General features: G+C 38.6%; 2 protein-coding genes across 2 annotated transcripts; both read left to right on the top strand.

The window, feature by feature from the left end:
- The first annotated feature begins 2,215 nt into the window (after positions 1 to 2,215).
- Positions 2,216 to 9,784, top strand: LOC148855285 (MAC/Perforin domain-containing protein). The gene is made up of 8 exons (XM_088982644.1): positions 2,216 to 2,666; positions 4,795 to 5,036; positions 6,359 to 6,560; positions 6,663 to 6,737; positions 6,874 to 7,057; positions 7,910 to 8,079; positions 8,173 to 8,237; positions 8,738 to 9,784. Exons 1-8 carry the CDS (start codon positions 2,427 to 2,429, stop codon positions 9,351 to 9,353), a joined length of 1,794 nt encoding a protein of 597 aa, XP_088838770.1. The 5' UTR covers positions 2,216 to 2,426; the 3' UTR covers positions 9,354 to 9,784.
- A 118-nt stretch (positions 9,785 to 9,902) lies between these two features.
- LOC148855284 (uncharacterized) lies at positions 9,903 to 10,730 on the top strand. The gene has a single exon (XM_088984902.1). It carries the CDS (start codon positions 9,903 to 9,905, stop codon positions 10,728 to 10,730), a length of 828 nt encoding a protein of 275 aa, XP_088841028.1.
- Positions 10,731 to 12,128: the final 1,398 nt, after the last annotated feature.

Raw genomic sequence — 12,128 nt, 5'->3', positions numbered from 1 at the left:
TGTTCAGATGGTCTTCTTCCAATTTGGCTCCCCCCTTTCAACCACCACTTCCGTTCGTCTCCGTCCGTCTTCGACCGCTTCCTTTGCTTTTGAAAAAGAAGGAGAAGAAATGGGCTGCACTAAGATCAAGGAAGAAAGAAGAAAGGCTCCAACTCTTCAACTGTCGAAGCACCGATGTTGCTACAACATCAACTCGTGAAGTTCCGATCTTCAAACTCCCGTGATCCAAAAGACTTCCGTCAATTCTACAAGCGAGGACATTGCTTTTAGCTGTTCACGTTCTAATCATTGATTGAGTGTGAGTAAATCTTCGTTAACACAAGGTTAGGCATTACTTGCTTCTCATAATTGCAAGTTCTAGTCGCGATTTCGGATTTTGTCCAAGACAAGAGAATCAGAGGGTTTGCTTTGCAAAAAAAAGGAGTTTGTATCCTACTTAAATTTCTGCCAAAATAAAATAAAATTCCTTTGAATTTGTCTGCATTAATTTTCGTGCTCCAAATTTAGCACGAAATTTGTATTGACACTTACATTAAAAAAGATAATGGTTTTTTAATAAGAAATTTGCAATTATAAGTATTTAAGTCTTGAAACTCATATAAAGACTTAAAAGCGATCATCATGTGCTTGTTTTTTAAATATTACTTCAGCAAAACATCTCATATAAAAGAATATGATCATATAGTGATAGTTCTGATTTCTACTTCATTGTTGTCCTTTGTTTCACATCGAGAACTCCTAGTTGACCCATACGGTAGGACCGTTTAGCCCGAGGACTATCTAAGCAACCGATCTTGTTTTATCCCAAACCTGGTCCTAGCTAAAACTCATTGAATCAATCAATGACCTATTGACCCTATTGGTCATGACGTTGACCTGTTCAACGGTTTTTTGGATATTTTTTATTTTTTATTTTTTGTTGTTAGAATGGGCCATCCATTCAAACCGAACGGTTGAACCGTTGACCTAGAAATCGGTGGTTAGAATGGTTCCGTTTCCGGGTGGTTTTCTCTAGATGTCAATAATTAGATGAAATAACTTTAGTCATAGTCATGGGAAGGGTGGAAATTGCGAGAGATTCCAAAACCTTGAAATATAAATCCAAAGTGATCTTAAACACAAAAAAAAAAATTGGTAGTAAATCCCCCAAATTGGAAAAATCAAGGAAAAAAATAGAAAATTGAGTCTAAAGTTCCACTTTGAGATGGAGCTAAACGTACATGCAATCAAAGATAGAGACAAAGCTGATCATCTTGTAAGAAAGAAAAAAAAAACCAAAAACAAAAATGGAACATACCGCTCACGCTCGAATAAAGCCCACAGTAGAAGAAACCTTTGAATAGTGAAAATCCAAAAGCACAAAAAAGCGTGGTTTTCAAACCGTCGTTTGACCCAGGCAGATGGACATTTCGGCCCAGGAACTGTTGACCCCAATCTCGGCCCCTAGCCAAAAAAAACGTTGAATCGGTCAACGACCCATTGACCTGAGCGGTCGAACCGTCGACCCATTCAATTTTTTGGCCATTTTTATTTTTATTTTTATTTTTTGTTGTCAGAACGGGTCATTCATTCGAATTGGATGGTTGAACCATCAACCCAAAAATCGGTGGCCAAAATGGTTCTATTTTTGGGTTGTATGAGTCAAGCACTCAAATGACATTACATGTATGATACTGTTTAATGGACCTCAAGCACTCAATTTTTTCCTAGTAATTTATGTTGTCAAAATGGGTTGTTCGTTTGAATTAGACAGTCGAACTGTCAGCCTAAAAACCGGTAGTCAAAATGGTTTTATAATTTTTTGGTTATAATTTTTATTGTCAAAATAGACTGTTTGAACCAAACTATTATTATTATAATAATAATAATAATAATAATAATAATAATAATAATTAATTTGGAGTCTTGGACGTCTGCAACTCTGTATTCAACCCGTATATTGGAATAATGTAAATAGAAATTTTTTATATGAACCCCGCAAATCCACAATCACCCTTGCTCTGCCTTGCAAGTTAACACTCGAAAGGGGAAAAAAACTTTTATGATGTCTTGAAAGAAATTAAGGTCAAAACGAAGTGTGTCAAGTGAAGTGACGTTGTGTGAAACGGAAAATGGCTTCAGGGTTTTCTAGGCGGAATTACTGAATTAACGTAACTCAGAGAAAGGAGAGAGAGAGAAAACTAAAAAAATTAGAAGTTGGTCAAACAGATAGCTCAGAAAGAGAGTGAGGGAAACCTTGAACCTTCCCACGAAGCTTCTTCTTCTTCTCTCTCTTTTGGAACTTACCATAAAAAATATGAAACCGAAATACTCGATTTTGACATTCTCTCATCACCACTTCTTTTCTAGGAACAATATCCTCGTATTTGTCGTCGTCTCTGCAGCCAGCAACCAGGCTTCAACAGAGAGACCGAGAGAAGGGAGAGATGAGTGGTGGGGGGATTGTGGAGAAGGCCCTGAGTAGTTTAGGGAGAGGGTTCGATGTAACATCGGATTTTCGACTCAAGTACTGTAAAGGAAAGAGAAGATTGGTTCTTCTTAATGAAGCAGAGAAGAGAGAAGTTGCTATACCGGGATTTGGAGTCTACAGAGACGTCTCTGTCGACATAAAATGCGATAAAGGCGACCGGACAAGGTATCAGTCCGACGTCCTTGAGTTCAATCAGGTAATGTTACCTTTCTTCTTCTTCTTCTTCTTCCTTTGCTTTCATGGTTTTTAACGTGTTTCCTTGATATGTATCTTAATTTTGTGTTCTGGGCTGCCAATTAGAATTTCTATCTTCTTTGATAATCAACTTGTTTCTCCATTGGAATAAGTTACGACGCTGATTCTTATTATTCTCTTTCATACTTTCATATATAATTTTTCTGGGTCCATTTAGAACCTGCAGAAAAAAAAAAAAAAAGAAGCAATAATAAACAGTCAAGCCAAAACCCAATTTCAAGTCACTAGGAAATTCAGATTTCAGAACATTCTCTCTCTCTCTCCCCCCCCCCCCCCCTAACGGGGCGGTGGGTGGGCGTTAATGTCAGCAATGCAAGGGAATTGGGGTAGGACTTGATTTTATTTAATATTTATGAGTGCAATAACTCTGTCTGGCTTTCAGTTCTCAGAATCTCATAGTTGGGCCAAGTTGAGATCCGCTGCACTTTATTGCACTGCACTTGTCGTTCACTTCCAATCTTCCATCGGTCTGAGACCATGGAAGTGCAAGAAAAATTTCAGCAGATACAGCCTGCAGGAACTTTGTTGACTAAAATACCCTTTCCTATAAGACATTCCTCTGGGCGGCTTGAACAGCATCTCACCGAGAACATGCTCTGGTCGATTCATGAAGGTCATACAATCCATGACACAGCTCCTAGTTATGTTGCCACGTGGGCGGTTTGTAAATAATACAGCACCAAACACTGTATATCTATGTTCATGTTAGGTTGGTATCTGCATTTAAGTAGGCATCAGGGATTGGAATATTTTTGGGAGAATAATCCATGCCCTTAGCGATAGAATTTGTAGGTTTAATGTAAGGTCGGGATAGATGTCAATTCGGAATTGATGCCAGTGGGCGTGGATGTATAGAGTGTGGGTATCGATGCATTTGAATGTTTATAGTCCCATAGTGTAAATTAGAAATCTGTATTTTTCGGTATTTTTTTTTCATACTCATGTGCTGCCATAAATTTATAATTTTTTCTTCTTTTTCAACAAATATTAAAAAAATGGAAAAATCAAGTAGAATCATGGATATCATTTTCAAGTATTGCCCAGGGGCTAGCACGGCCTACTTGGAGTCTCTATCCATAATCTACGGTGGTGATTAGGTGGGACCCATTCGACACAAGCAGCAATTCTACACGCTTCTCTTTCCATCTTTGGTGAATTGGTGGCCGCAATGTTGGGCTGCTTTACAAGAGACCCGTGTTCTAGCAGCAAGTCTGTCCCATGTTTGTAATTCTCTGTTTGGGAGGAGTGCAAATATATAAATTTGCGGTTTGTGATACACATCGTTTATATTCCTAATACACGGAGATGTGCTGTGGGTGTGGGGAGCTGATTTGATCTCCCGTTTATATTTACTTGGCATTCTTTCCAACGGGTATAAACATTAGTATGGGCTTGCTATCCATTCGGGTCATGCTGACATTGTCTATTATTGCTGGTTTAGGGTGAATAGCCAATCAAATTTTATTTATCAAAAACTGAATTTTGATTAATCAAAACTCTTCGGGTACCATGTCTTTACCCATCATAAATTTTCCCTTAACATGTATCACTGTATAATATAGTTACTTATTCTCTTTTTCTTTTGTTTTACTTTTCAATAGGCATGAAAATAAATTGGATTGCACCAAATCTTATCCTATCATATTCACACACGCACACACACTCTCTTTTGCGTGTGAACTTGGGTTAAAAAGTAAATAAATAAAGTGGACCAGCGGTCATTGTCTTCAAAGGCTACTAATTTAATTTATTGAAAATTTTGCATGTATTTTTGCAGCATATAATGAATTTGGTTTTGATTGACTTTGCAAAAACAATGTATGATAACTAGTAAAACAAAAGCAGATTGATACAACTACTGTTCTATGCAATGCAATGAAATGTTCAGTATAAATTCTGATTCATTCTTGCTCTTGGTTTTACTTGACTATAGGTTCTACTTTATTTCATTTACAGTCAAATTCAAAAAAAAAAAAATCAGAATTTGCATCTAAGTCATTTTGAACTTCCATACTTTTGCACCACTGCAAATGATGAGTAGAAGGCTAAGTTATAACAAACTAATGCAGATGTCGGAGTGGTTCAATCAGAAGAGTTCATTGCCGGGGAAGATCCCCTCAGGGCTATTCAATTCCATGTTTGGGTTTAACAGCAACTCGTGGGCAAGAGATGCAGCTGCAACTAAATGCTTGGCTCTTGATTGTTACTACATCATCCTCTTCAACCTCCACATCGACCGTTATCCTCTTATCCTCTGCGACGAAGTCCGAAAAGCAGTTCCGTCTAGCTGGGATCCCAGTGCCCTTGCAAGGTAATCCAAACCATGCATACTGTTTTGTAGGGGCGCAATTCGAGTTGGTTCAACTCAGTATTTTACACTGTTTCAGGTTCGGGCCTTTCGATTGGATCCATTCAAATTTTCACAAAAGTCCAATCCGAGCCCGCCCAAATTGCACCGCTACCGTTTTGGCTAACCATCTGAACCAAGCTTTGGTCTGGCTGGTTGAACCTAACACTTATATGGGACTTTCAGTTTCCTATGCTTAATGGATAAGGTGGTTTGCTTCTCAACCCAAACCGCGCATTGCTGGCTAGGGTATTATTTATTGGAGGCAGTCTGGTGGTCCAAGGAGAAGAGTGAAGGCGGGCCCACTTGGCCCAGTACTACAGGCGTCTCCACATGTCATAGTGCCAATCAATTAGGGATGTCAATGGACCGGTTTTGGGTTGGACTCTATCCAAATCAAAATCAATTTGGACAGACTGAATGTATCAATAAGACATATTGATCATGAATTGGATCAATCCAGAATTAATGGTCCAAAGTATGTATTGGATTGGATTTGACTTAGTCCATTCATAATGGATTTTTGTTCAGATTGAATCAATATTTGATCCATTGATAAAACATAAGAGTACAGGTGTCAATGGATCAGGTTTGAATTTGAACGAATCTAAACTAAAACCAATTTGAACAGACTAGACAGTCTAGATATTGAATTAGACTAGTCCAAAATGGCCCACAATATTTATTGGATTGGATTGGATCCCATCCATCTGTAATAGACTAATAATGGACTAGATCAGACTGGACCAAATCTGATCCAATCGACACCCCCTAGTGCCAACTACTTGACATGTGTATGTGCCTGCAAACACAAACAGGCCATTTAGGGTTGCCGTGAGAGGAGAGGGGACCAGATCATATTGGTACTATGTCAAGCCCATAATCCCTGGCTAGCTAGGTGGAGTCATTTACTTCCAAACTAACCCGGATTTATAAAAGGAACTAGCTACACTGACCATTGACCACGTCAAAATGACCATATTTAGACTTTTGAGTGTCAATTTTTTGGTAGATGAATGGGAACAGTTGGAACAACTAATCCCAACCTCTACCTCTCCATTGTCAACTCTCCACCAGAAAGCTTGTTCCTTTATTTGACCAAATGATCTACTTGGATCAAGGTTGCGGTAGCTTTCCGTTCAGTCAACACAATCAACGGCGTCAGTTATCTTTCTTCAAAATCAAGCAAACAAAGTGCCAAAATTGCACATGCACTGTAATATAGTATTGGGTTGGTTACTCCGGGTGAACCGGGTATCTGATTAATTTCTGTAATGTGTATGCAGGTTCATAGAGAACTATGGGACCCACGTAATAGTAGGGTTGGGTATTGGGGGTCTTGATGTGGTTCTTGTTAGACAGGACCAAAGCTCCAACTTGGAGCCAGCAGAGATCAAGAAACACTTGGAAAGCCTCGGAGATCAACTGTTTACAGGAGCTTGCACCCTCCCACTTCATAGCAGATCCAAGGACCATAACAAGAAGAAGGTCCGAACACTCTCTTTTTAGTCTCTTTGCTTGATTATGAATCAACAATTCTTGTTTAATTAATCATCTAGATTGATATCATTTTTTGCTCTTGATTTGTAGGCTCCGGAGGCATTCAATGTATTCGACCCGAAACCCGTATTCGTGGACAGCTTCTCCTCTGTCACAAGCAAAGATGTAGGCATTCTCTTCCTTTTTCCTTTTTTTAATTTTTTGAACGGATCTGCGAGGGACCCATCAACCCATATGGGAGAAAGATCCATTTTTGTTCATTTAGATGAAGTAAAATTGATAGAAAACCATGAAATTTCAGGGTATTTCGGTTATTTGTTCAAAGAGGGGAGGGGAACCGTCGGTGCAAAGCCACTGTGAGTGGCTGTTGACTGTTCCGTCGACGCCGGACGCCGTGGTCTTCAGCTTCATACCCATCACTTCTCTGCTCCAAGGTGTTCCGGGCAAAGGTTTCTTGTCTCATGCAATCAACCTCTACCTTCGCTGTAAGTTTCCATCTACATTTCTTGCCCTTGAAGGAAACAAAGGCAAAAAACACAAGGGTTTCAAATAGATAAATGAAGAAAATCGAAGAACAGAAACTGTATAGTGATTGCATTAAAAGGAAATATAATCCAATTTGGATATCAGAAATATAATATTTTATTGATGGTGTGTTGTAAGTCAAAGAAACGTTTAGAGCAAGTTATCGTCGACCTTAAGTAGAAAACCCGTATGTTCTGAACTCTATATTTTAGTGCCATAAAATATTAATTCCACCATTGCTTCATTATTTTAATGGAATGAAATGACTATTTACAGAAATTTGGTTGGACACTGGACCCGGTTAAACCCATTTGACTCAGCTTTTAGGCTGAACTAACCTGCTATTAAAGCATTTTTTTATTTTTTATTTTTATTTTGAAATAAGAGGAGGAAACCAGATTGATCAGTCAATGCAATCCCATGTCAAAACACTGGCCTTTTCTTTTTTTCATTTTAATTTTTTTTTTGGGGGGAGAGGTATTAAGAGATTTGACTGGTTTGGTATGTCTCTAACAATGAATGGATCTCTATATCCATTTCTTATATATGCAAAGGCAAAATTATGGTGTAGAAATTTGACTATAAAGCAAAATATGTGAATCAATAGTTAATATATTTTATGAAATATCAATCAATGAATATCTTTAATATGATTGATTGAAAGCAATCACATTTATGTATAATCCGTCTTGATTAAAATATTCCCTCTAATTCCACTGCCACTACAATTGATTATTGACCCAACTTTTGGCTTTTGCCATTTTCAAGCCTCTGATAGTCTTCTCTTCTTATTATGTTTTTTTAATGTACAGATAAGCCTCCAATATCTGACTTGCAATACTTTCTCGACTTCCAATATCACAAGATGTGGGCGCCCATTCACAATGACTTTCCACTGGGGCCCATGACAAACAGGGCCATTCCAACCCCATCTCTTCATTTCAATTTAATGGGCCCAAAGCTCTATGTGAACCCAATTCAGGTACAAACAATGTACACAACCAAATCACTAGTAGGTTTTATTTCTGCTTCACACTATTGGATTGGATCTAAACCAAAGTATTTTGTTTATCAGGTTACGGTTGGAGAGAGACCAGTAACTGGGATGCGGTTGTATCTCGAAGGAATGAAATGCAACAGGTAAGCATGGCCTGGTCCATAGTCCATACTATACACTTGCTCCACTAATGCACTAAGTAATTGATTCGCATGGTCTTGTTTTGGGGCTATAACCCATCCACCAGATGGGCCCATCTGCCTGTTGGCTGAAACGTGGACCAATCTGGACCATACAATCAGTAGAGTAGATGGAGCACTTGTTAGATGAATCTTATACTGACAACTAACAACTATTTTATATCTCCATGGGACGATCTTAACCATCAATGAAGCTTGCATATGGGACCATAGCCCATACACTCCTAAAAGCCCATAACCAATCAATCACCTATAGGCTATAGAAAGGTTTAATGGGCTGCATGGGCCGAAAATCAGCTTGATGGATATTGCACCTATGCTTTCTCTGCCTAAGGTGTATTTGGACGACCCCAATAAGGCCCAATTTTGTAAAACAGTTTTAGAGTTCATAGAAGGATTTGTTGTAGTGTACTTGGAGTTAACCAGAAACATTCCTTGTTCAGGTTGGCCATACATCTAGAGCACTTATCAAGCACGCCGGTCATTCTCCAAAACAAGATAGAAGATATGCTGAGATGGCGAGGTTCCGACGAGATCGGCGATGAACGGTATTTTGAAGCTGTACAATGGAAGAAGTTTTCCCACATTTGCACGGCGCCAGTAAAATACGACCCCGAATGGGCTCCTGGCAGAGACATTGCATTCATAGTCACAGGAGCTCAGCTTCATGTGAAGAAGCATGAATCCAAGAGTGTACTCCACCTTCGCCTTTCGTTCTCCAAGGTGCTGCATTCCGGCATTGCTAGATCAATTTGGGCCCAAGGCCCATCAGAGCTCTCTCAGAAGTCAGGCTTCTTTTCTGCAATTAGCACATCAATTTCAGGCAACCCAGATAAAGAGATGCCCAAACAGGTAGTCGTTGACTCTGCTGTGTTTCCGACTGGTCCTCCGGTGCCGGTGCATACTCAGAAACTATTGAAATTTGTAGACTTGTCGGAGTTGTGCAAGGGGGCAAAAGATAGTCCAGGACATTGGCTAGTTACTGGAGCAAAGCTGGATTTGGGGAATGGAAAGATATGCCTACAGGTTAAGTTCTCTCTTTTGAGTTACTTCTCTTGAAAGAGGACTGGAAAAGGGAGGGAAATGGTTAATTGTGAATATAAAAATTTATTTCAATTTTACATTCTTTTTAAAATGTTAATTTATATTTTCATATCTGAACTCTGAAGCCTGTCCAAATTAAATGTAAAACTTGGCTACTCCAAGGTAGCTACTATTTAATTAATTTTATGTAAAAATGAGTGGGTTTAACCAGGATCGAACCTGCTGAAATTGGGTTTTGATTTGTTAAAGTTATTAGCTGTTGACTTAGTCTTTAGAGTTTGTTTCAGTTTGTTGCTATTCTTTACGAATAAGTTGTTTGTTTTCTAGTCAGCTACCACGTTAATAGGCATGTAAAACATGGTTGTTTTTCTTTTCTTGTTTCTTTTGTAAGGTTATTTATAGCCATATCAGTTGTTTCAATGGAATAACAAGAAGCATTCTCTCAACACTTGTTTATTTCAAACATATTATACAAAGAGTTGTAACAAGTGGTATCAGAGCCATATCTCAGTGGTCTGATTGAGCTCCGAAGCAACAGTCTTCTATTTTGTTAGTAACGAGAGAATGGCAACTGAGAGTGGTTTTGTGCAACCAGCAATCCCGAAATTCGACGGGCATTATGATCACTGGTGTATGCTCATGGAGAACTTTATGCGATCGAAAGAATACTGGAGTATAATCGAAGATGGGATTCCAGCAGTAGTAGAGGGGGCTCAACTTAGTGAAGCACAAAAGAAGGCAATTGATGATGCAAGGTTAAAGGATATGAAGGCAAAAAATTATCTCTTCCAGGCCATAGATAGATCAATTCTTGAAACTATCTTGAACAAGGAGACGGCCAAAAGCATTTGGGACTCCTTAAAGCAAAAGTACCAAGGGACAACACGAGTACAACGAGCACAACGACAAGCTCTTCAAAAGGAGTTTGAGATGCTGAATATGAAGGTGGGAGAATCTGTGAACGAGTATTTTGCTCGTACTCTTGCTATAGTCAACAAGCTGAGAGCCAACAAAGGAAAGATAGACGATGTAGTAGTCATCGAGAAGATATTAAGATCCATGACATCTAAGTTTGATTATGTGGTGCGTTCTATTGAAGAATCAAATGACTTAGATGCTCTTACCATTGATGAATTACAAAGTAGCCTTTTAGTACATGAGCAACTTATGAAAACTCATGTTGTGGAAGAGCAAGCCTTGAAGGTTACTTTAGTACATAAGCTTGGGCAATTTCAGTATGAATGTCCAAAGAAGGAATTTGACACAAAAGCAAACTATGTGGAAAATAATGAAGAAATGTTGTTGATAGCGTATGTGAATGATAAAGAAGGCAGCAAAGAAGAGTTATGGTTCTTAGACTCTGGATGTAGCAAACACATGTGCGACAAATAGGAACTTTTTTCAGATTTTGAAGAAAACTTCAGGGAAGAGGTAAAATTGGGAGATGATTCAAGCATGAATGTGATGGAAAAAGGTACTATACGAATGTTGGTGAATGGTTTTATACAGATTATTACTAGCATATTTTATGTTCCTGGATTAAAAAACAACTTGCTAAGCATTGGTCAACTAGCTGAGAAGGGACTTGCGATCCTCATACAACAAGGGGCATGCAAAATCTACCATCTTGAGAGAGGGCTGATTATGGAGATTGTAATGCCTTCAAATCAAATGTTCAAGATGTTTGCTGTCACACAATTAAAGGAGGAAGCTTGCTTCAGTTCCTTCACGGAAGATCCAGCTTGACTTTGGCACTACAGATATGGTCACTTAAGCTTCAATAGTTTGAAAACTCTTCAAGAAAAGGGAATGGTTAGAGGGTTGCCGTGTCTTGAGATCTCTTCAAACGTATGTAAAGACTGTTTGGTGGAAAAACAACAGAGAGATCCATTTCCTTGAAAAAGCACATGGAGAGTTTCTTAGATTCTTGAACTCATGCATGCTGATATTTGTGGACCAATCAGCCCCATGTCCAACAGTAATAGAAGGTACATGATCAGTTTTATTGATGATTATAGTCGTAAAGTTTGGGTTTATTTTTTGGTTGAGAAATCAGAAGCATTTAATACTTTCAAAAATTATAAGACTCGAGTGGAAAAAGAGACTGGTTTGGCTATAAAATGTCTCCGAACTGATCGTGGGGGTGAGTTCACATCACTCGAATTCATTAATTTTTGCATTGAGAATGGTATTCGAAGGGAACTAACAGCCGCATATACTCCTCAACAAAGCGGTGTCACGGAGAGAAAGAACCAAACAATTATGAATATGGTTCGGAGCATGCTTTCAGGAAAGAAGATTCTCAAAACTTTCTGGCCTGAAGCTGTGAATTGGACAGTCCACATCCTCAATAGGAGTCCAACACTTGCGGTGAAGAATAAAACTTCGGAAGAAGCTTGGAGCGGATTCAAACCATCAGTAGATTACTTCAGGGTGTTTGGGTGCGTATCACATGTTCATATCCTTGATTGAAAAGGACAAAGCTAGATGATAAAAGTGTAAGATGTGTTTTTCTTGGAGTTGGTAAGGAGTCAAAAGCATATAATCTGTATGATCCTATTTCTAAAAAAAATATAGTGAGTAGAGATGTGGTTTTTGAAGAAGACAACAATTGGGATTGGGAAAAAAAGTCATAAAGAAGTTATTTTGATTGACTTGAATTGGTGTGATAATGATAGTACAGGTGCTGAAGTTGAAGAAGAAGCTGAAATTTCTGAATATAGCAATATTGAGGAAAGCGGAGTTGGTGGCTTGAATGGCTCAATTAAAGGAAACTCATCCAGCTCAAGT

Source organism: Nelumbo lutea, chromosome 4 (assembly GCF_056320005.1).
Source record: "Nelumbo lutea isolate HS-2025 chromosome 4, American lotus-T2T, whole genome shotgun sequence".
Lineage (NCBI taxonomy): Eukaryota > Viridiplantae > Streptophyta > Magnoliopsida > Proteales > Nelumbonaceae > Nelumbo > Nelumbo lutea.
This window is presented reverse-complemented; position numbering and strand designations above follow the sequence as displayed.

Excerpts from the sequence above, each read along its gene's own strand:
- LOC148855285 (XM_088982644.1), top strand. The coding sequence starts at position 2,427 with ATGAGTGGTGGGGGGATTGTGGAGAAGGCCCTGAGTAGTTTAGGGAGA. Across the intron at positions 5,037-6,358 it reads GATCCCAGTGCCCTTGCAAG|GTTCATAGAGAACTATGGGA; the intron begins GTAATCCAAACC and ends ATGTGTATGCAG. Across the intron at positions 8,238-8,737 it reads GAAGGAATGAAATGCAACAG|GTTGGCCATACATCTAGAGC; the intron begins GTAAGCATGGCC and ends TTCCTTGTTCAG.
- LOC148855284 (XM_088984902.1), top strand. The coding sequence starts at position 9,903 with ATGGCAACTGAGAGTGGTTTTGTGCAACCAGCAATCCCGAAATTCGAC.